This window comes from Pseudomyrmex gracilis, unplaced genomic scaffold, assembly GCF_002006095.1.
Source record: "Pseudomyrmex gracilis isolate BER0280 unplaced genomic scaffold, ASM200609v1 scaffold_75, whole genome shotgun sequence".
Lineage (NCBI taxonomy): Eukaryota > Metazoa > Arthropoda > Insecta > Hymenoptera > Formicidae > Pseudomyrmex > Pseudomyrmex gracilis.
In genome coordinates, this window is record NW_018020659.1 from 224,055 (window position 1) to 248,517 (window position 24,463).

The 24,463-nt window shown below is 42.1% G+C and overlaps 2 protein-coding genes across 3 annotated transcripts; one reads left to right on the forward strand and one right to left on the reverse strand.

Moving 5' to 3' along the window:
- LOC109854929 (arginine/serine-rich protein PNISR) lies at nucleotides 1-24,461 on the reverse strand. Its single transcript, XM_020428568.1, has 8 exons — nucleotides 24,213-24,461; nucleotides 6,628-6,690; nucleotides 5,003-5,070; nucleotides 4,622-4,736; nucleotides 2,775-2,943; nucleotides 2,486-2,628; nucleotides 2,141-2,271; nucleotides 1-2,046 (listed from the first exon to the last, which is right to left on the reverse strand). The coding sequence occupies exons 1-8, from the start codon at nucleotides 24,459-24,461 to the stop codon at nucleotides 1,689-1,691; spliced, it is 1,296 nt and encodes a 431-aa protein (XP_020284157.1). The 3' UTR covers nucleotides 1-1,688.
- Nucleotides 7,184-14,648, forward strand: LOC109854933 (hepatic triacylglycerol lipase-like). 2 transcript variants are annotated; one of them, XM_020428577.1, is made up of 6 exons: nucleotides 7,184-7,316; nucleotides 11,392-11,491; nucleotides 11,859-12,007; nucleotides 12,881-13,116; nucleotides 13,352-13,604; nucleotides 13,736-14,648. In XM_020428577.1, the coding sequence occupies exons 1-6, from the start codon at nucleotides 7,259-7,261 to the stop codon at nucleotides 13,975-13,977; spliced, it is 1,038 nt and encodes a 345-aa protein (XP_020284166.1). In that variant the 5' UTR covers nucleotides 7,184-7,258; the 3' UTR covers nucleotides 13,978-14,648. The 2 variants fall into 2 exon arrangements, with proteins under 2 accessions (XP_020284166.1, XP_020284167.1); XM_020428578.1 differs by having other exon boundaries at nucleotides 13,303-13,604; nucleotides 13,736-13,908.
- Nucleotides 24,462-24,463: the final 2 nt, after the last annotated feature.

Here is a 24,463-nt window from a genome sequence, read left to right on the forward strand (position 1 = left end):
TATCCTCTCTCGCATTTTAACAAATCGATCGTATTAGGCTGTCGTACGCGACTTTGTTCGTACGACTTTGCTCGCGCGCGAGACCACGAAAGTTCTTCATGTTCCGCTTTGTGAAATCCTGCAGGTGTATTTACAATATATACGATGAATGTGTGGTGTGGGAAATATTATTTTTTTTTAACGCGAAGTGCGAAGAAAACGAAGAAAAATGCTTGCGTTTTTTTTTGTCCCTCTTTTGCCCCGGGCTTTTCGAAAAAAGAGCGACGTAATTTGTAAATTTGACGTATTTGATTTGAATCTTTTTTAAAATTTGAAAAATAGAAGAGAGAAACAATTTATATATATATATATACTTTTTGCGTGTTAAAACACTACCTTGTGACGTGTGACTAATTAAAAGTTTTTTTTTTTTTTTACCCAAAAGACCGCCGCTACAAATAAAATAAAAAAAAAAAAAAATGTACACACACACACACCGCAAGCATTTCGCCCCGCGCGATTTCTCTACTTACGTAATGACAAAACGCGAAATGTTAAAGTTAGGGATGTCGGCGATGAGAGAAAAAATCGACACACAGTGTGTGTCTTTTTTTCTGGTGACGTAGGACGTGGGCGAGGACACGATGACTGAGTTTTAAATTGACTGGAGGAACGGGATTATCGATTATCTCGAATTGGCGGTCGGTGATTAAATGTCGCAAGATGAAGATGATTTTTTTTTGTTTTTCGCGCGGAATGAATCAACTATAAATAATTGGGGGAATATATTTTTAGACGATGATATATATATTCGTACAATCGATAGAGATCACGGTTTTTTTGCTTCGTCTTATTAATTCTAAAAATTACCGTATAGTAAACCGAATGGAAACATGTTGGAAACATCTTGTGTGTTTTTTGGTTTTGTCTATGATGAGACGTTTCAAATGAGAGGGGGGGGGAGGTTTCACACGGGAGAGATAAAATTACGTTCATTACGACTAAAATAAAATGTTTTGCGATGACTAGTAAATGTAAAGGGTTGAAATAAATTTTTTTTCGCTCGGAATTCTAAAGTATATAGCTCTACCCTCGAGTTTTTCCTATCGATAATAGTTATTAGTCCGCGATAACTCGATATGACGGGTTACTAAATTTGGCCGCTTCTAGATTTTTTTTTGTTTTGTTTTGTTTTTAAGTATACTTCTCCTCCGCCGCCCTTCTTCTCCTTAACCCCACGTTTCAAGGTAACGAGCGATTCGGGACAGGTTACGGATTGTTTCGAGTTTATTGTTTCTCGATATATTAATTGTTGTGAGAATTCATTTCATCAAGTAACAAACGAGTCGCACATTGGAGTTTATTAAAAACCAGCGAGATCTCCGGCAATCGCTTGCCAAGTGCTCGGCTTCTCAGAAGAACCGCTTTCGAGCTAGGCCATGTTCATTAGTCGATAGCTGGGTGCTAGAATTTTCAAGAGGCATCGGTGCTCCGTTACGTTTCTTTACGGAGTCTCTCTCGTTATTCTTACAAGTTATGCGAACTTGTCCGTAACTCATCCCGTATGCGCGTTATCGATCCGCCATCGCGAGACCGGTACAGAATTCTGGAAATCGCCGTCATTCAATCGCCGAGGGATACTTCAGAACACCTGTACCAACAGCGACACGCTCCGTCTTGAGATTTTTCACACGATCGAGACCACAAGCCTACTTTTCGTCCCTCAAAAGGGATTCCTCGGCTTCCTTTCGCCTCGCCTTCGCTTCCTTCTTCGCTCGTTTCTTCTCTTCCTTCGCCAGTTTCTTCGCCTCCTTTTGCCTGGTCTTTTCCGCCTTCTCCTCCTCCTTCTGCCGCGCCTTCTCCGCCTTTTCCCGCTCCTTCTCCCGTTCTTTATCTTTCTTTGATTTTTGCACCTCCTGCACCACCGACATCTTCGGCGCGGACGTCGACGACGGCCGTTTCGACGTCGACGGCCGTTTCGACGACGTCGACGACGACGATGGTACACCGGACGTGCCTCTCGGGCTCGGCGACGTTTCCAATTGAGTGACGATCTTTTGAGCACATCTGCGAACAACGACGTCAACATCGATATTACACGAGCGTAACACTTTTTTGAATTTTTCTCGGTCGCTTTGCCGGAACAGATTAAAAAGAATACCTGATTCTGGTGGAGGCCTTGCCAACGCGATAATCCCTCTGGAACTCTTTGATCGGCGGCAATCGACGCTCCCGGTTCTCCCGCATGACCTCCTCTTCTTCGGTGACTTGCTGAATCGGATCTTGGTACTCCTGTCGATTTTGACAAACAATTTTGCGCGTGTATTTTATCGACTTAGACAACTACCAGAGATTATGTTACGTGCGCTATTAAAAGATAGTGTATTTGCGCGTTGTATCGTCACGCATATAAAATTTTATCCGTATGAAACGGAATCTATCTAGATCGACAAAAATGCGAAATGTGCTCCACATGTGGGAAGGAATATTATGATAATCCGCTAACCTGAATCCGCATCTTCATCGATTGCGTCTGGGAACGTCTGAGAGTGGCGCCTGTGGGTTGCCGTACTCTCGTATGTTTGCCGAGAGCGGAACTTCCGGTGCTGCTCGCGGATGAGGAAGTTGCCGAAGAAACGGAAGACACTCCTGCGCGAGCGAAAAAGTAAATGCGTATATAAAATTTTTGCGATAAAATGTACATACACATATAGGCTTTATATTAACCGGGACGGGAAAAAAGAGAATGAATTATAATCTGCAAGCTTTGAGAGATTTTTTTTAACACTACGAACCAGAAATGGAGGACGAACCGCTGGCCATCGAGTATAAAGACGCGGAGGCCGGCACGCTTCCGGTTCCCCATCTGCCACCAGGCCCGGACACGCCGGCGGTTACGCCCGTGCCCATGTTGTACTCCGAGGCACTTTGGGGAAGTACCCAGGATTTACCCGACATCGAATACTGCAAGTCAAAAAAAAAACAATCTCACACTTCATTATCGAGATTCCGTGAATCTTCGCGCGAAATATACATCTAGCACAGATTATAGTGATCGGTGCGTCATGTAAACGTCAGAGTCGAAACACAAAATCTTGATAACAATAATCATAAGAGAATTTATATGAGCAAGAGAAATAGAGAAAATATGACATTTTTGATTGTATGTTACGTGCTCGTGTTATGTTTTAGTAAAAAGATAAGGAGGTGCCAAGAAACGTGGCTGATGTTCGAGTAAAATTCTTCTTTGTTCCGAAGATTTAACCGGCCCCATGTGGTCTCACGGCCTGATGGCTGCGAGCGGGCTCGTCCCGAGTTCGAATCGACTGTCGGATTTTTCCGGCCCGGTCTCTTTCAAGTCGAGTTTATCGATTGAAAAAGCGAACCGAATCGGGCCTCGAATCAGCTTTAAAATTGGACGGTGGGAAGATAGTGGAAAAGGAATTTAAAGAAATATTGTAACCCTGAGGGGAATCAACAAAAATTCCCCTTTATCTTTATTCTTTATCCTTTGTTCCAAAGATTTAACAATTTATGATACATGTATCATTGTTAAATCGTCGGAATAAAGAAGAATTTTATCTGAACATCAGGCGTACAGTTCGTTATTGCTACCTTCCTATCTTTTTATTATGATATTTGATGTCTTCGCGGTGTTGTATTCACATTCGAAGATGTTTTTCAGGTTTGAACCGCGTTAGTGTTAGCTTTATATTATTTAGATATAAATATACATATATATATATATGTATATTTATATTATATTATATTATTTATTATTTATATCAGAAATATGTATATATATATTATATTATTTAGGTGTAAAAATGACACTAACGCGGTTCAAACGCGAAAAACATCTTCGAATGTTAATAGAAAAAAATATATTAGAAAAATATATAAATAAATTAGGTATTTTGCACGTAAATAATTTTATGCAACTTAACAAGCGATTAGAGTAATTTATATTAAATAATCTCACACCGTATTATCGATTTGCATATCTCTCCGTGCAAAACACATCACAACAAAAATTAAAAAAAAAAAAATAGATAATAACTATTGCTAGAGAGATACATGGGAGTAAATTACATACATTTTGTTCGCACAAAACAAAATTTATGCGAGAGAAACAAGCAATTCGTAAAAACATGTAAAATATTTTTAATCGTTAATCAAACAACGTCAAAGAAGACGCGTTGCGAGTGACATTTGAAAAGGATCCTCCGTAAAACAATTTTTCAAACAATTTTGATTGATGAAAATTTGTCTTCGAGCGTGACAGAGTGCGTTCGAGTCACGCGGCAACTGGGAATCGGCTGCTGCAAAAGCGTCGGCGACTATGAGAATTCGTTCCAATTAGCAGCAATTTCGTCGCTGTCGCGATCACGTCAGTGCGCATGAGTTTTTATTGACGCGTTTGTGCAAAGCGGAACAGGAAGGGAACACGGTGAGAGAGAAGAGAATAGAGAGTGAAATGAAAAAGTTTTTTTAAAGTAGAGACAAAATACGCAGAAACGGAGATACGAACGAAAGATATATATGTGTGTGTGTGTGTATAAAAAAAAAAGGTTATTACGTTCACAAAATGAGAAATATTTATACACATTTGAGATGTGAAACGCGTAATCTCGTCACTTACGTCACGCGGAATGAGGGTCTGCTTCAGCCGGAGAATCTTCGCTCTACATATAACGCATCTGAGCGGTAGAAGCCTCTGAGACACCGCCATTTGTATCGTCTTGACGAAGCAGCGTCTGCAAAACGGCGGGAGACGGGAACAAAGTTAACGAACGTCGAGACGTCTTAATTAAACGCGAACGGTTTTTTTTTTTTTTTTTTTTTTAAATACATAAAATATGTAGCAACGCTGCAACACCGGCGTGAAAAATAATTAGCAGCTTATTCCGAGCTTCTTCTTCGCGCAAAATAAAATGAGGAAAAATACAGAGAGAAGAGAGAGAGAGAGAGAGAGAGAGAGAAAAACCACATATATATAAATCATTTAAGCTGTTTCGCTCACCTGCAAACCACCCGATGCCCACACGGCGCCGTTTGCATCGTCGCCCTTGCGTTCACGCATATGACACACTGAAAAAAGAAAAAACCGAAAAAAATAACGGAGCGTGTCGGATGTGATACGTCCTCTTTCGTGGTATTGAGCGGAGCGCTTGATTAGAGTAATCGCGCACGAATATAACACTGGATATATAGCGGGGCGCCGGTCGAGGACAAAAAAAAAAAAAAAGTCGACGGGGAAGCAAAAAACAGAGGAGACCGTTTTTATTCGACGCCAGGGGAACGTGACTCTTATTTTTATTTGCATAATTCTTACGTGTTCTTGCAACTGTAACGTCATTATAAATCCCGGGTATGCGCGATCTGACGCGGCCGATCTTCGTTTGAATAACGTCCGATCGAGGCGGTCACGATCAGCTGCCATAATCGACGTAACGTAATTAGGCGTCGCTTTAATCGAAATATTAATAGCACGGCTGCGCAGGGTGGGCGAACACGTCAGGAGTCGAGGGGTTGTGCGACCGCCACTTTGTCGTCGACGTTAATCGACTTTTGCGACCGATTGGGCGGCCAATTCGTTCGGAAATTGCGACTCTTCCGGACGGCCGGTCATATTTTGCGCGATACAAGGCGCCTTCGTTATCACGTCACTTTCTTTCGAGCGTCTGCTCGAACGGCGCCTATCTAACGTGGCGCAACGAGACGGAAAAAAAAATGAGAGATATTGCACAGGTCTTTGGATCTTGTATGCAGAAGCATTTAATATTCTATTACGCGCTCTCTCTCTCACGTATACATAGCCTACTATTATATTCCGTTCCGGATTTAATAACGCAGAAGATGTTTTCGCGGCGCGTCGTGTTCATGTTTTACGTTTCTTGTATGGGTTTTGCCTTTCGAGCTATTTATAAACATTTGCGCCGGGAAAATAATTACACAACGAGGGTACTCCTTTTCCGAGGCGAAAAGAGTGCGTTTCATCGCACAATTCAATCTACGTTAGTGGACATTATCCCCGAACGCAATTTCCATTAAGCTTCCTTTATTGACTCATTCGCGCTTATATATATATATATATATATATACGTAGATTTGTACGCAAGACGTACCGTCCCCCGGCCTCGAGATACGTAATCGGCAGACACATGTGTTTGATCTCGTTTCCGTCGAAATTTCGAAAAAGCTCTCTTTTTCTCGTCCGAGCGCGTGTATATATTCCGAAAGAAATTTCGTTCGTTCGCCAATCGTCGGATTTTGTTTGCCGACGAAATTACGTATTAAGGTCTGATTGTTCGCCACGGAGCGGAGCAATAAAACCGAACAAACATTAAATCGTTCTCTCTCAAAGAATTCTTAAGACGAAAGCGTGTAGAATGAAAAAAAAAAAAAAAAACGGCCCGGCGGTATCGAACGATGTCAATCCAACCGCGGAAACGCGGTTTTGGTTTCTTTTTTAGAGTCCGTGACAGTTCGAGCGAGCGCCTTAGAAAGGGAAATTTCGCATCTTGATTTTGTTTCGTCGTCGTTTCGAAACGGTCGATTAAGTTGCTCTCTCAGAACAGCTTGTTAAACACCGATCTTCAGCGAAAAACATTGAACGTTCCGGTCTCCGCGCGACGATCTTCTTACCTCGTCTTCCTGCGACGACGCCAGCTCCGGTTCGTTCTCCTCTAATTTCGTCAACAACTTGTCCTAAAAACATAGAAAGAACATCTCTTATTTGACACTTCAAGATAAGATGTCGCGCGAGCGAAAAAGCTCCGCTCTTTCTTCCTTTCACCAAAAAAAAAAAAACAAACAAAAAAATTCCCAACAATTGTCAAGCTCGCTTGCTTCTCTAAATTGAAATAATTGTGTGTTGTGTTTTATTCTCACGCGAGAAAAAAAAATCACATTTTGTCGCGTCGCTCTCGTATCAAACGACACGTGTGGTGTAAAAAGATATAAATAAAACGCATTCTCACACACGCTTGTTTAACACCGGAACAAAATTAAATTATTTCGCAATGTCCGGATTCTTGATCCAACGTAATAATCATCATCTGCCGCGATCTAGTCGGAAAGTGCGGAAAGGGAAGGAAAAGTAGATCGCGTGACGCTCTCCGTAAGAGATGAGGAAAGGTGCGAGGGAGAGCTCTACAAAACGATCAGCTGGCTCCAATTCTCGCCAGTTCCCTCTCGAATTCAGAGTAAAGCGATACACCGTAAAAGGTTTCGCAGAGCGCGTCGTTCGAAACCTCTTGTTGAGAGCGCTCGACAAATGGCGCTCCCATCTTTCCTAGTGCCTATGCTCTGTCATTTGTACATTTTTCGAAGAGGTAACCATTTTTTTTTTTTTGCAAAAACGCCGTTTCGAGTATTTCTCTTGTTTTCTCGAGTGAGGCAATTATGTGTTTTCATTCGAAGATTATATCCGCGTACATTTTAACGAAAAAAACTGTGTGCGCGCATTGCGACGCGGTGTGCAAGTCCTGCGATTCCCGCGCGCGTTTAACGATTTTTTACGCGCATCATTTAATATTCAGTGCTCAGTATATTTTAGAAGAAAAGTGTAGTAAGCTTCAAAAATTTTTAAAAAACAAAAAGTATAATGGCCCCATTTGAAGCAAAAACACTGGTGATAATGTGTGTATGATAGAAACGTTACTTTATTCAAGCAGGTAACACAATATAGAACGTTTTCGACCTTAGATTAGGCCTTTATCAATATATGTATGAATATGAAGTTCTTGAATTGAAAACTTTAACAAGTCACATGATTACAAAATACAATTATCAAAGTAACTGAGAACCGACAGCAGTGTACAACGAAAAAAGGCCTAATCTAAGGTCGAAAACGTTCTATATTATGTTACCTGCTTGAATAAAGTAACGTTTCTATCATACACACATTATCACCAATGTTTTTGCTTCAAATGGCTATTATACTTTTTGTTTTTTAATATATTTTAATTGCTCGGTTGATTACAACGCGCGCGCGAATTTTCTGCTTGAAAAACGTGATACGAATTCCCCCGCGGGAAGAAGAAATGTTGTGCGCGAGATGATGTTCAAAAAAAACTTTATACTTGACCGGTATATATACCGACTTAGTATATACTTTAACAACGTATACCGGTCTAGTTCTATATTTAACATCGTGAAAAAAAAAAAAGCGCTGTTAGTCGCCAGCCGACTTCGAAACTGGAACTCGCGCTACGTTACTACGCGCGAATATTTCCCATATGCAAGTGCACGGCGGCGCGCACGTGATCGCGCGATGAGTGTAATTCCGCTTTATTAATAACAAGGTGGCGTCACGTTAGACGGCGTGATTTATATACTAACGGTCGCGGCGCAACGAGTTTGAGATAAGAGTGTAACAAGAGCTGCGCTAACTCTTAAGAGAAATAATCAGACGCCGTTGGTTAGGCAATTATATAGCGATTGCGAACGATTTCGTTAAAAACACGAAACGATTTTTTTTTGTTTGTACCAAGTGCGCCTGGAACAAAAAAAAAAAACTGCTGACCGAGAGCACAGTCGCGTACGAAAGCGAACAATTGATCGCATGTGGATAAGAGTCTCAGAAGATGAAAGCAATCGGATAGGCTCGTTTTGCAAACACGATTGCCTGACGTGACTCATTAAGCAATGACGATCGCAACGATGTATTTATTTAATAACGGTGAAACATATATATATACACGCTTCTCTGATTGATAACTCCTTAACATAGTTTTCGTGCGCGTATGTGATACAAATTGAGGTAATTAGGACGTGGAATGCATCTTGCGTAAAAAGTATATAAAAACGTTTAACGGTACGATAAATCTTCGACGGAGAGATACAGGGTGCTCCTTTCACAACGGAATTCCGAACAGGTCTTCTTTAAACAAGATCGCAAATTGTCCGAAGCAACCGGGACGAGGATTGGGAACTCGCGCCGCCGCCGACTTTCGTCCTGAAATCCTAAACGTGTCGCAGTTTTTTTTTTTTTTTCAGTCATTGTTCACGAGGAAGAATTTAACCGCAATGATTTAGATATAAAACCGATATAAAACCGACAGCCAGAGATATTTCAGATAAAATCCTTCGCGCTCATAATTGATGAGAGAAAATCAAATATTTTAGGTTTAATTTTGTTTTCTCCGATGATGTGGCAAATTCGCGCGCGCGTTTGTGCGGTTCGAATAATAGGGGAGTCTTACGTGTCTCGTCGCAAGAAAGCACCTTTGCGATCAAGCAGCGTCATCAAAGCGACGCGAATCATCGCGTTGTTGCATAGTAATGCCGATTATTGAAATAAGAAAGAATAAAAAAAAAAAAAAAGTAAAAAAAAAGGGAACAGGCCTCGCCGTAACGGTTGTGCGCGCATTGACCGACATTTCGCAACGTCTTCATGTGTTCTTCCACAATCTCTTTTATTCTCGCTCGACCGATGCTCCTCTCACCTGTGCCGGTAAGATCTGAGGTTGTTGCTATAAATCCGAGATAAACGGTTAGACGATCGCGAGTTTTCTATCAACAGATTCAGACAATTCAGACAGACGAGTTGATATCGGTAATCCTGAACTGAGACACAACTGCTAGTCACACGATTGTTTCCAAGTGAAAATGCCAGGCGCGAAAAAGCGTTGTGAATAACCACGACGAAAGTGTAAAACCGCGACCTATTTTTCAACGAGCCATTTAAAAATGTGTATAATTATTCCGTTGCGCAATCGTAATGAGAGTCTCTCTCTCTCTCTCTCTCTCTCTCTCTTCGCGTCTCTCGTAAACTTGTAAACTGTATTTTACGAACTTTTTTGTCAGCCATAAAACAAAAAAAACCCTTCTTCTTCTTTTACGACTACTTCCTCGCATCTTTTATTGTTTTTTTGCACGCGTTACGTGAAAATAAATCTTTCATTTAACACAGACTTCATTTATGGCGTTAACAAAACGTTATCAGACGTTTTATGTATTATTTTTCGTGGCGTGTTAAGAAATAAACTTTCAAACACACAAACGAAATAATTAAACCTGGCGCTCAATGGTCGTATATATATATATACGATATAATGGTTTATTTTCAACGCCTCGTCGCTTGCCGAGGGTCAGATTTAAAGGGGGTTGTAAAGGCGCAAACCGAGCGAGCGGTCTCGACAGCCACTTAACCACCGCTTGGGGGGTACCCGTGCGTTTTCTACGTGCGAGCTTGTGATAGCGACAGAACACGGCATTACGTGCCTTCGCGCGAGAGAGATAAAAACGTCGGATTATTACTTGCGTTTTTCGCGTCGACACACACGCAAAAACCGAAACAATCAGATTGACCCGATGAAATTGTCCGGCACGTTTGTTTCGAAATTACTTGACATTGTCGCAGTAATTTAAAGACGTTCGTCGCGCTCGGCGATTAATCCGTCGGGACCGTTTTTTGCTTCGTCTCGGCGGAAGCGCAGCAACCGCGTTTCCGGATCAACCAAAAAATGTTAATCAATCGATCTACGGAGAATAATAATAATTGAGGAAACATCTTCGGCGAACCGTCAAATCAAAAAGTAAATTCCCAAATAAATTTGTATTGTATACAAGCAGCAGCTCTCGGAAGTGTTAAACGGACTCGAAGAAAATGTTTCCGCTTTAGGTAAATGCGCTTTCGTGTGTTAAACGAAATTGGACGGCGCGTTCCCCGCGCGGAATATTTTGCACGACAAGGGGAAATAAAAGATTCTTTCGACAAGAGGTGGTGGTGGTGGTGGTGTATCGCGCACCGTCAATCTCCGCCGCAACACGCAATATAACGTGACCATCGTCAGGTTCAATGACGACGACCGCGGCGATTGGTCGAGGCCGTCGCCGTCGCCGTCGCTGACATTATGCACCGCATATACAACGAAACGCAAGACATCGAAACGTTTCGCAGAGGGGAGAGCCAAAATGGCTCTCCCCGAAGTTACTTGATATTACTAATCGCGCGATATCTGAACGAGCTCCTCTGATCTTTAAATTCGCTCGATGAAAAAAAAAAGAATCGAGCCAATTAACTTTCAAGCTTATCTCTCCTTATTAAAGAATCAAGATGTACAGACGGCGTCATTAATTCGAAGAATAGGCGCGGGGATCACATAAAAAGTCCAGTTGATCCAAATATCCATTAGTCCCAAAATCGGGTGTCCAGTTGTGGACACCCGATTGCTACTAGTTAGTTAGTACGGCGCCCGTTGGCGCTACGAGCAACCGCCCCGCTTGCCCTCCGATCCCCGCGCCTATTCTTCGAATTAATGACGCCGTCTGTACGAAGCGCGCGAAACTTGGATTTAATTCAAGTTGCGGTTGTTTTTTTTTTTCGATTAGAGTTTTGCGAGAAAAAAAATTTTTAATTAATTAAAAACTAAATGTACAAATATTTTACTTTTTTGTTGTCAGGAGATACCACGCTGCACCTGACTCTGCTGCCGACCGGCAATTGTTTCTATTGCTGTCCCATCCAGTTGAATCGGGACGTCGAATTTCAATTGTACACCAGGTACACACGTTGAGGATGAGTCGGATTTGACAAACCGCGCGTTTAACAATGCAATTTCAAACGCTGTTTCAAACGCAATTGTGAAATTTTTCTTATTCCAATATCTCGTTAAAGTTGAAAAGAGACTGTGACGTAATTAAAACGGAAAATTTTCGTTTTTTGGCTCGTTAGTGAGAGAGAGTTCCAAATTATTCCGCTCAACAATCTCCGCGATTATATAAATCACCCAATATGTGACGTGTCGCGTAATTCATTTTCCGATATCTAAATAAATTCCAACAATTCGTAATTCCATCATCGACCGTATTAAATTTCACGAATTTTGCTCATAGCGACAATTTTTCTTGCGCATTAACCCCCACGGCAGGCGAAATCCGACGTATCCGACTATATTGGATCCAAATGACGTCACCACGTTGTGGAGGAGTAACTTCAACGTTAAACACCCGACTGTCGTTTACATTCACGGATACAGCGACAGCACGATGGGAAAAGGTCCTGTCGCAATACGAAACGGTATGTTATTTATTTTTTTTTTTTATAAATCCGCGATTTTTGAAAAACGCGTTCTCGTTATTACGCGACGAATTAATTGCGAAGAAGAGCGTTGCGAAGGACGAGAAAGCGCGAGAAGAGAAAAGTGCCAATCGCAGTCAAAGTCTGTTACACGCTTTGCCATGCATAAAAAAAAAAATTTACATCGTTATTCAAAACACCAAAAAAAGTAAAACTTTGCGCAGTTTATTTGAGAAAGTGTTTCCGCTGAAATATAAATTTCAGTTTATTTCGTTGGAAGATAATAAATGTTATTATAAAGCACTTTTTTTCTTTTTATAGGCGCGTGATATCACACAGGTTATTCTCGCTCTGAATAACCAAATAGCTTCTTAAAAGTCACCGCGACGCTTCGTTTTTCTTTCCGCTCGTAAAGTTTGGTTTTGCGATCGAGCGCAGGCCGGAGATCTATTAGTAATAGTAACTACACGCCACATGATCTACGAATAGCTATGCCAAACCTCAAGAGGCTCTGTCGGAATGACGAATGGTGCCACCAATATAACATTGTCGCAATAAATCGCCAACTTTTCCACTTTTCACCAAGCGAGTTGATTCCAATTCAACTTTCCGCAGGAACTTATATACCTTTGTTCGAAGAGCTCTATTTTTTTTTTATTTTTTTTTTTTGATTGACAAGTTTCTCGCAATTTTTTTTATTCCGATTTTATTCAACGCGAAACTCCTTCTCGTTCTCGTTGAACAAACGATCCAGACTTTATCCGCGCGTTTTGTTGTAACGTGCGTTGCCAAAATTATTTATTATCACGATGTAAAAGTGTAGTTTCATAATTAATTTTTTACCTGTTTGTTGTTCGCGTATGTGTGTTCTAGCTTATCTTCGTCGTGGACATTTTAACGTGATATTGGTGGACTGGGCCAGACTTGCGGTTTTACCCTGGTACGTGACGGCCGTAAGAAACACCCGACTCATCGGACCTTACATAGCTCGCATGGTGAGCTGGCTCGACAAGCAGAAAGCCGTTCCTTTGTCGAAAATTCACGTGATCGGTTTTAGTTTGGGCGCGGAGGCAGCCGGTTTCATGGGAAAGGCGCTCAGACCGCGAAAGGTAAGAGCGTCGCGTAAAGGTACATAATGGCTAATAATGATCACACGCCGCGGTCACACCGCATTGCACATTTCGCTCGGTTTAATCGAAGGCCGCATTATCGGAACCGCATTAGCGTCGGGAGTTTCTCAATCGAGGAGCGATATCGACGCAACCTGATACCCACGTTGTGTATATGTATATTAGGGTATAGGAAGCGAGAGAGCTCTGTACGCTGAGAGAAACGCCCTTTCAGATAGGCAGAATCACTGGATTGGACCCGGCTTATCCCTTGTATATGAACACAGGCGACGAAGGTCACTTGACATGGGCCGACGCCGCTTTTGTCGACGTCATTCACACCGACGGCGGCCATTTCGGCTTCCCCAACCCGCTCGGTCACGTCGATTTTTATCCAAATGGCGGCAAGAGACGACAGCCCGGTTGCGATTTGAAGAGCATCGTTCGCACGGTGAAAGAGAACTTCAGAAAGGTCGTAAATCAACTCAGTGAGTGGTAACTACGTCGCGATGTGTGCGCGCGTCGATTTTCTATATCTTTCTTCAAGTTCGTTTTGTTGTTGTCTTTTATTTTTTTTGTTTTTAAAAATAACGCGAATTCATATTTTTGTTCTATCTAGTTACCTGCGGACACAATCGGGCCTGGCGTTACTACGTGGAATCGGTGGGGAATCCTTACGGGTTTCCCGCTAGTCGTTGTCCAAAATGGAGTCCCGAGATCCCGGGGGCGAGTTGCTTGTGGAAACCCGAAGCTTACATGGGCTTCGTGGCCAGTTCCACGTATCGGGGAAAATTTTACTTGAGCACAAACGCGCAATCACCGTACGCCAAGAATTCCACGATTTACAAATTGGGCAAATGAGAGTTTGTCGTTGTGCGACAACAGTCTTGGATTTGGATGAACCAGATTAAGAAGCGAAATTTTCCGCAGTCGCTTCTCGTCGAGATAATTTTTTGTCTTGCGACAACAGAGGAAGCAAAGTTGAAAGAGAACGTTAATAATAAGTTTTCGTAACACAGATTTGGACGCGCGCTCGCGTTTTCGTGACGATGAAAAACGTTTGTGTTTTCCGTCGTATATTTTGGTATTCTCTCGCAAACAACAGAGTCCCGCCGATTCGAACAGGGTTCGCCGCTTTCTCGAGAGCTTATCCCGAAGTGACAATGGGGAAGTATTTTTCTTCTCTCTCTCTCTGAGATAACAAATAAACAAGCTTCACATGTGATGGAAACGTCTGATATATATATAGCGAAAAACGTGGCATATCGAAAAACACGAATCGAATCGGGAACGAGTGGAAGAAGGGAAAAACAACTCGTGTGCCGACGTGGGTTCTAATGCCAGGCACACCGGCGCGATCTCTCGTGTCAGATAACAGCGCGTTGTTTATAGCGTTTTCCAACTTTGTCATTAATTATCAAACGAGTAATAGTCTACAACTATACTTATATGCATTCGTAACTTCGAGAATATATATATGTACAGACGGCGTCATTAATTCGAAGAATAGGCGCGGGGATCGGAGGGCAAGCGGGGCGGTTGCTCGTAGCGCCAACGGGCGCCGTACTAACTAACTAGTAGCAATCGGGTGTCCACAACTGGACACCCGATTTTGGGACTAATGGATATTTGGATCAACTGGACTTTTTATGTGATCCCCGCGCCTATTCTTCGAATTAATGACGCCGTCTGTACGTATGAGACTGAAACTTGGACTACAGTGGGACGTGACTTCGCACCAGTTGGAAAACTACTTTTGCGTGAAAAGAAATGACACATTAAGAAGAAAAAAATTCTAAATTGTAAGAACTGAATTGAATTGTCGTGTACTTATTGCGTTATGTTTATGTATTTTCTTTTTTTTGCAAACATAATAAAGAGCCATTACGCAAATATCTCAGCGTCGATGAAATGAAACTGATAAACAGAGCTTTGTTGCTAATTTCATATCCACACTTGCCGCAGGAATAACGTAAATTTTATGCGCGATGAAAAAAAAAAAGGTTCGAGGAATGCTAATGATCGACTAAACAACCGGTAATTTTCGTGTTACTTCCTGCACACCCCCCGGGGAATATGTAAATTTCAAGGCCGAGGTACTCTTTATTATTCCTCATTTTGGATAATCGATAGACGAATCTCGGAAGCGCCGTGCTTTCGAACAAAGAGGAGCGCGTATTTGTATTAAAAAATTAAACGAGTAACAGATTGCGGAAATGCAAACGACGAAGAAGCAACGACGCTCGCGCGCGCGTGTGTTGGAGAATGGAAATATTTAATAAGACTCGAGAACCGAGGTTTTCCATCTTCGCGTTTTTATTCTGCTTTTATTCTGCGCCAATTTGATGCAAAAAAACACATTCGAGCGGTAATCTTCTATCATCTATTTACGTCTTCTCGTACTACTATTGCGTCTATTGATTGTTTATAATTAAATTTGCGTAAAATTTGTCTCTCTCTCTCTCTCGTTTGGATATTTCTTTTATACCGACAAATACAAGTCTCGTCCTCTCTTGAGAAAGTTCGGCACCGAGAAACTCTCTCGTTCGCACAACTTACGCGCAAAACTTTCGTCGGCCGAACTTCGAGGCGGATCCAAATTACACGTTTTCTGAGGAATTTCGCTCAGGCCGTTTTTAACACCAGTAGTAGCGGCGCAACTTTTCTCCCTGAAGCAAGTTTCATCGAATGTCTCACGGAAGACTTCTCGAGGCCGTGAACGAAGAAAAACGGTCTTCCTTAATTACTCCGCATCATTAAATTCTATCGAAAGTTGAACGCCGAAAGTAACTTACGTTCGTTCGCGATCACAAACTCCTACCCCCTCCCCCCCATCCCCGTCGGAGATTTTCGAGAAAAGTTTCTTCCGCATGACAAAAAGTACGTGAAACAGTAGCAGGCGCAACTATCTTTCGTCCGCGATGATAAAACAACAAAAACACCGTTTAAACAAAAAAACTAGTAGACAGAACAATATAACATATTCAGAACGGTCGGAATGCAATTTAAGGATCGATTCAGGATGATTTATGTAAGACAGAAAACATTCTCTGACTCATCTTCGAAGATAGCACCGTGACCTTTCACGATCGCGTAACCCATTAAACCACCGGTGTAGTAGTACCCGCATTCGCGATTTCGGAATACATTTTTTTGCGGGACAAATAAATAAGCGAATAAGGCCAAGAAGGAAAGGGGAGGATGGGGTCTGTCTGCGGAGAGAGACGAAGAAAAGCGCGAGGTCTTTCTTTTTAGAGACGAACGACGAGAGATCGACGTTCTCTTTTTCAGAGGAAGAGAAACGTCGGAATGCATCGAAATTCATGATACGTCTCGGAATCACGAACGACATAGACTCCACGGGATCTGTCTGGCGGTCAATCAACCCGGCATGTAAGTTGCTGAAAAATTCAGCACAGACAGGCAGGTCGATAAGAATCCAATGGGCCAGGGTTATAGATGACCCTAGTCTTGAAAGACCCACGTTACGGAAAGGCCTAAGGCGGGCTCTCTCTCTCTCTCTCTTTCTCTCTTTCTCGCGCAGTCTACGCTTCAGCACGTTCGACCCGCGCGCTCGGTTCCTTCTCCTCCGTTGAGGTTCTCTCGAGAAGGAGCTCCCTCGAGTATCGTTACCGGCTATATTCTCTCACGGTTATATACCACAGGTCGCCCGTATCTTCACCCCCCCCCTTCCTCACTTCCCCGGGTTTCCAGACACTTCCTTTCATCGTACTAGAATTCCTATCATTGTGCAACTCTCCCGCTTCTCTGTGTGACGGCAACTTGTTCTCAAAACCAATTAATTTCCTTCCGCTTTCAGAACTCTCGAACGCTCGTTAATTTCGACATTAATTTCCACGGCTTGCTTTTCTTCTCTTTACGATTGTGAGAGTCGATTTCCCAGGTTTTGAATATATATATTTTTTTTTGTTTTTGGTAAAAACCCATTCGGAACAGGTTCGAACGAGGTTCGATTCGAACGAAAGGTCCTTTCTCGATATAATCTCCGTAATTCGTTGAAATTTGCACGGAATTTTCTTTGTTCAGCCAACAAAGGTGAAACTGTCGCTCGTGGTTATCGCCGTTCATAGACCGCGCAAATCGATGAGACGAACCTTACCTACGTCGGCAGTTTCCGCGCGCAGCTACAAAATCGCTGCTAGCTACATATCGACTATTCGATCCTTGCATCGTCGGGGGTGCATTGTCCTCCGCGGAAATGAGAAACGAAACACGAAACGTACCACCACCACCCGCCGACACCAACCATCCCGGCGTCGTGGATATCGATCCTTTCTTTGTTCCCGTTGTTGGGGTTACGAACATGTTAGTCCCACGCCATTCGCGTGTTGCACCCTATGATGCTTACGCACGTACGTACGTGTTGTACTTACGTACACGGCTTTCCTAGAAAAAAAAAAAAAGCTCGAGCGCAAGGAGAGATGCTTTCCCTATATTCTATTTTTATCAAGCTCTTCCTCGTACTTTTTCCCCCGTTTCCCCGAAACGTTTTATTTTCATCAAATGCTACGTGACATTCATTTTTGAGAAATTTTATCATACAGAACGTTTTTATTTTTAGTTACGTAATTATTTTTTTTAGCACAAAGCAAAGCGCGATATTGACGGTAGATTAATTTAGATAAAATATGGAAGAAATTATTTGTCATTGATGTATAAAATATATATAATCGCGTGTATACCGATTCACAATTTAAAAACCGTGAAAAATCTCTTCGGTAAAAAAAAAATCTCATTTGTGACGTCGTTGCGCAATTAGCATGGTATTAGTCCGAGAGTGACGTTCTCGAGGACGTCATTAATGGCTCGTTAACGATTCTTCGTGAGGAATCACACAAACCAAACGTGCTTGCTGTGCCAACAAAAGTTGTTCTTTCTATTGCCGGAAGTCATTATTAAGCATGTGTCATTATACGAACGCGGCGCGCTTCGAAACTACATACATTCCCGAGACTCTACAGACTCAAACACACACCCGCGAATTCGTTGTTCGGAAGTTCGGAGGATTACTACGGAGTGTTGCCGTTTGTCCTTTCCCGCTTAATTCATTTCGTTCTGTTCTAATTTCGTGCCCGTCCTATAATGAAACCCGAGTAACCAAATTGAATCTCCTTTCCCAGCAGCGCGGGCCAGAGAGAACGTAGATAAATGCGAAGCCGCGCTCGCGGCGCGCATTCACGTTTGATGGGACGCTATTTGCAACCCGTCAAAATATTCCGAGAGAAACCTTTCCCGATCTCGTCGAGATAAATTAGACTTCGAATTTTCGAGAATATCAAATTAACGTGAAAATTAATTCAAACCCGTCGCCGTCTCTTGCATTTTTGAAAAATATATTTTGCCGTATAACTTGATTAGATTATTTATTTATAGAATTCACGCGAGACGCGCGCGCGCGCGGCGCGGCGCGGCGCGGGCGTGTGAATAACAGGTTATGTAAAACCGTCTCTTCGTAATTTAAGAGCGTAAAAATATTGTTCAACACAACACGGAATAAAGGTTAATGGTCACGTTGAGCTATTTATTGGTCAAATTGTTTTCAGAGTTTTATTTTTTTTTGCTCTTTAGCAGAGAACGACGGTTTAGATTAAATCAACGTACTCGATATTTCTTTCTTTGTCAAATGTTTAAAATATCATTGTTGCTCCGACGGTTTGGTTGTCACTTTTGAATCGCTGAAATATCAATTTTTATGTGTGGACGAATGCTGACTCAAGACTTTTATATATTTTTATATATTATCTTGGTTATATATTTTAACACATATTTTATATATCTAAGTTACAGAGGGTGTCCGGAAAATCGCTCGCAATACTTCGGGATTGGTGATCCGAAAAGAAAGAAAAATATGTTATATAAACATAGGTCCGGAAATAAGTCGTTTCCGAGTTATGGCCACTTTTATGTTCAAAAATCGTAATTTTTTGTTTTAACATAAATAACTTCATTTCCACTATTTTATTTTAAGAAAATAAAGTGGTCATATCTCAATTCTATTTAAATACCTGTTTATGTTCAAAACAACCATCTTATTTTCTTCCATCGAAATAGTCCGAAACGAAGTTTATTTACGTTAAAACGCAATAAAATAAATTATGATAATGAAAAAAATTACGATTTTGAAACATAAAAGTGGCTATAACTCGGAAACGACTTATTTCCGGATCTATGTTTATATCTAACACATTTTTCCTTCTTTTCGGATCCCCAATCCCGAAGCTATTGCGAGCGATTTTCCGGACATCCTGTATATTTAAACACATTGACGAAAAAGATCTTTTTTTTTTATGAAATATTAGAGTCACAATGACGACAAAAGAGCTCATTCAAAGGAAACCTTTTTTCAAAATTGAATAACACTCACGCAATTCGACGGAAGCGGAAGATTGCATCGTCTCTAGCGTTCGCGTATTATGGTGGTTCGTGTGGTTCTTAATGGGGGGGTATTATCAACCCTTAACGCTGAACCCTTCCAGAGGTCAGCGACCGGGCTCTCTTATGAGTTCGTTATTTAACTTCGTGCCGCGAAACACACGTTTTGATTTAAAACTGATAAGCATGCACTTTCGGAAATTACACCGAGGAATATAATTTGTACCTTGAAGATTAACTTGTGTGCAAAAAAAAAACAAAAAAACAAAAAAGAAAGTAAAAAGCTTGCGGCAAAGTTACAAAAATTTATCTTTTCGCAAAATAAGTTTTTGTTCTCTTTGATATTAAAAAATTTTTAAATAATTTTGAATCGGTAAGAAAATGAAACATGATCTGTGAAAAAAGAGACGAACATTTTGTCAAAAAATATTGCAAAATAATGGCTAGAATTTAGACAGCAGCTGGCCGTAATCGCGGGGATCGAAAAGTTTTTTTCTAGCTCGTTTCTCCAAACGAGCTCCGAAGGCGCCGACGATTTATCCGCCGCAACAACGGTAGTGAACAACGGAGTCTCTGAAATCGCGTGGATGTGCACTTACGTGACTCGCAAGATGAAACACAGACCAGCGACGTAAAACTTTAGTCCGCCGGCGGGGGTTGGGGAAGTACAACGGCAAACAACTCCGCCAGCTTGTTATTTTCTGCAACCCCAATTACGCCGCATCGAGGGAGAAAATTCGCCCAGTTTTTTTTGTGAATGTTGCGCCACGGGGGATATGTAGGCGAACCGTTTCGAAATTAATATTAAAGAGAAACCGTCGCGTCAAAAAGTGAAGAAAACTGAAGAGGAAAAGGAATGTGAATTAACAGAGCGCATAATTTTTTAACCCGACTGAGGGTGAGTCTCTCTTGTGTGCTGCAAAAAAAAAAATATAGTATACATATCAAACGCTCCAATTAAATTCCGTCTTAGGCGTGGACATTTAATTTAAACGAAACTTTGTGAGAAAAAGAGCTAACAAGAGCTCGAGCTGAGTGATATTCCGCCAAGTATATCGCGCTACCTCACCGACGTCCGTTTGATCGGGTACAGAACCTCTGGATGGAAACTCTCGCGTATAGCTCGCTGAAACAATATCGAAGGTAAAGAAGAACGTGATATCTGATACTGATAATCTCATCGGAACTTTCTTTCTTGTCTTAACTCTTGTCTGTTCTTCGCGTCGTGAAACAAATACACTTTCCAGGATAAAGTCCACGTGCTTGACGGTTAGGTATGATCGACGGATCTTAACGTCGTGTTGGCGTGAGAGTCTTATCAAGGAAACGCGAACCTTGTTCGCGTCACCTTCGTCGTCTCTCGTAACCGCCGAGTTTCGATCGCCAAGTAACGATCGCTTGATTTTTGAATGACGCGACCGCTCGATCTGCTCTCGCGAGCATAGTTTGCGAGTTCGCGCGTTTATTGTCGCAAGGTTGAGCTCGATCATTTCGTTTCGCTGCGAAAAACGAGAAAAGAAAAAAAAATCCAAGGTTCTTTTTCTATCATTTAGTATCGCGTCAACCGGTTGATCTAACCCCAACTCGTTTGCATCATTAACGCTGATGGACTTGACCCCTGGTCATTATCATTGAAACGCGCATATGCAAATTTAAATCGCGTGTATAAGCGAACCCGAGGCGAGCGGCATTAAAGAGGCAGCGAGAAGTACAATACACCGAAAAAATTATATTCTCGTAAGTAGAAGATTTTATACTTAAAAAATCTTCTTAAAGATTTTAGATGATATTCTTCTGAAACTAAAAATATATTCTTTATTTAAGAATATATTCTTAATTTAAGAATATAGTCTTTTTCGATAGTGAGATATATATGTTTTTCTATATAGAGGCTTTTTATATTCTAATCAGTATATATTCTTACACCGAAAAAATGATATTCTTGTCTTGAGGATATCCCACTTACTTTAAGTATATTTTATACTAAAATAGGCGCCAAGAAGACTTTCTTATTTTAAGAGGAAAATCCTCTAAATAGTAATATTGATAAGAATATATGCTGATTGGAATATAAAAAGCCTCTATAGAAAAACATATATATCTCACTATCAAAAAAGACTATATTCTTAAATTAAGAATATATTCTTTATTTAAGAAGAATATCATCTAAAATCTTTAAGTAGATTTTTTAAGTATAAAATCTTCTACTTATAAGAATATAATTTTTTCGGTGTATCAATATTACTATTTAGAGGATTTTCTTCTTAAAATAAAAAACTCTTCTTGGCGCCTATTTTGGTATACAATATACTTAAAGCAAGTGAGATATCCTCAAAACAAGAATACAATTTTTTCGGTGTAATAATCGCTCGTAATACCAGTGATTTAGCAATCTCCGTGATAAGAACGTGAATTTCGTGCCTCTGTACAATGGGAGGAAGACTAATTAAATTAAATGCCTTTGATTTCATCATTTGCTTCCCGTATTCGATCGCGCCAGCTAATACGGATATAATAACGATAAGTGGGTATCGAGAACTCTCGTCTCGCTTTCTCTCCGCGGTCCAGTAGTAGTTTACTACGTCCCCCGACGGGCGGATGTCGCGTAGCGATGATAAATCAACCGGTTGGACGTGTGCGGACTGGGGTACGTGAAATTCCGGTTTACGCGACGATCCACGATCCCCACGGTTACACGAGGAGGCTGAACGGAGGTATTCGCGGTATTCCCCGGTAACGATCCGCCGAGGCGCGCAATGCAGCCTTCTTGGCAGGTTTCCCTGGTCGGGGATGTACTTTTTATCATCTCTGCCTCTCTTGCCAAACCCCGGCACTGACCTAACAAATTATCCAAACCGGGACTTTGCAAGGAACGACCTTGGGAAAGGATGACGGAGCACTGTGTCGCGGATAGAGTTGCTGACACTCTATCTCTGTGTGTGTGCGCGCGCGTGTGTGTGTGTCGCATAGCCGAGATTTTACTTATCTGTAGTAGAAATAAACGGACTTGCGAGACTTCGTTTTTTTTATCCCATTCGCAATCTGGCTGAACAAAGATCGTCACGCTACGCGATACAAATTTTCGCGAAACAAATCATTTGTTAGCACAAATGTCGTTTCCGATACTTTAATCTCAGAGTCGCGGCTTTTCCATCAGCGATCAGTCGACCCGCTAAGTCGACTGTGAGCACGATAGCCCGGGACGGACGGAAATCAATACGCGTGTGTTCGGAGTTTACAGAGTTCCCTGACTGCGGGGAACACTTCCATAGACGGCGAATTCCGCAGTGTCAGCTATCCAGAGTGGATATCGACGAAATCCACCCCGACGGTGCGACGGACGACCGATTGGCTGATTTTTTTTTTCCGAAATCATCGAAATTTTCTCGCGACTCGGAACTGTACTCGGAATAACGCTGCGTTCTCAAAGTGTGTAAAAAACAACAACTCTCTCTCTCTCTCTCTCACAAGAAAAAATTCGAAAAATTCTTTTCGTTTTCAAAGAGAGCCTCGGATGAGAGAGAGATAGAGAGAGAGATCACATGATTACTTAGATTCTTTGATACGAGGAAACTCGATGAAGTTTCGCCGAATATAAAGTTTCGGAGATACCGGAGTACCATATTACGCGATAAGATCTCATTTCCTTCGCGACGGCGAAGATCTAAGATAATAACGAAGACAAACGCCGCTAAGGAGGCCGCTTAATAAGGATCGCTACTTACAATAGCAAGTGGTTCCAGTCTTTAGAAGATGATGCAGCTTTCTCAACCGACGGGGGGAATGATCACGTTAGTGATCCCCTGTCCGGGGTAATCGAACCCCTTTCACCGCATTTATCCCCCGAGTTCTCCCACGTAAACCCAATCCCTCTTGTCGCCCATCCTTGTCTCTCCCACTTCCGTCTCCTCTCTTATCTCGCGCGTGCTTATCATCCGGCCTTATATGGACGGGATGCTAGATATGCAATCACGTCATCCCGTTGACGGGCGGCTCATTTCGCGTCGCCCGACGACCCGGTAAACGACGTAACGTCATCGGCGAGCGTTAAAACCCTTTGATTAGAAAAGGTAAAATGAATTCTTTCTACGCGAGAGAAAGTTGTTGTTTACTCGCGATCACAGGGATCAATATTGGGACGAAATAGCTTTCATCGTCGCGAGTTTTTTTAGAGTTGTCGTTTGTTCCTGTCGGATTATACAATACATCGTAACAAAACCAATCTTTCTCTTGTTGGTGTGTACCACGTTACGGAGCGCATTTGTATAATAAATCGTTATATCGAGGCCAATAGTGATACATCGCGTGTTCTCTCTATCTCTCTCTCTCTCTCGGTTATTATTTATTCGATCTTTTTTTATTTCGCAACTTGGACAAATCGGCGCGCTCTTTGTATTTTCGTCTTCCACGTCAGCGTAAAAATAATACAAGCAAGTCTGCGGGGCGTAGACCTAAATAACGTATATATATATATATATAACAAATGTGTTTCCGCGCGCGTAAACGAATTTATTCCGATTTCGCGCGCGGCTAAAGATAGACTCGGACTGTGATGACGTAATCAAACAGGTGGGATGTGTGTTTCGATCGCGAGACCCTATCTCGCGCGCGCGCGCAAAGTTCTTTGACCTGCCCGGCAGGAAAAAGCTCTCGGCGCGATCGTTAACAAGCAATCAACAATCCGGGAAAATCTTCTCACTCACGATCTTGTGATGGAGATGCTGGAGCTCCCTCTCGGTTACTCTTCTGCGGGAGAGCTCGCGCTGTTCCCGTCTGTACTGGCTGTACTTGTAGAAGAGATACATCCCCGGCAGGGCCAACACCACCAGGGGTTTCATCAGGCCGGCCCGTCCGCTATTACCGCGCGCACGTGGCTCCGGCGGTTCGTCCAGTTCCTCCAGCTGACCGGCGCCCTCGGCCACGGCCGGCACCGCCGCACCGGCTGCAGGCATCC

Coding starts and splice junctions, on each gene's coding strand:
- LOC109854933 (XM_020428577.1), top strand. CDS start 7,259: ATGGCGCTCCCATCTTTCCTAGTGCCTATGCTCTGTCATTTGTACATT. Junction 11,492..11,858: donor GAATTTCAATTGTACACCAG/GTACACACGTTG, acceptor CCCCCACGGCAG/GCGAAATCCGACGTATCCGA. Junction 13,605..13,735: donor AAAGGTCGTAAATCAACTCA/GTGAGTGGTAAC, acceptor TGTTCTATCTAG/TTACCTGCGGACACAATCGG.
- LOC109854929 (XM_020428568.1), bottom strand. CDS start 24,461: ATGCCTGCAGCCGGTGCGGCGGTGCCGGCCGTGGCCGAGGGCGCCGGT. Junction 4,737..5,002: donor GGGCATCGGGTGGTTTGCAG/GTGAGCGAAACA, acceptor GCCGTTTTGCAG/ACGCTGCTTCGTCAAGACGA. Junction 2,047..2,140: donor AAGGCCTCCACCAGAATCAG/GTATTCTTTTTA, acceptor CGTTGTTCGCAG/ATGTGCTCAAAAGATCGTCA.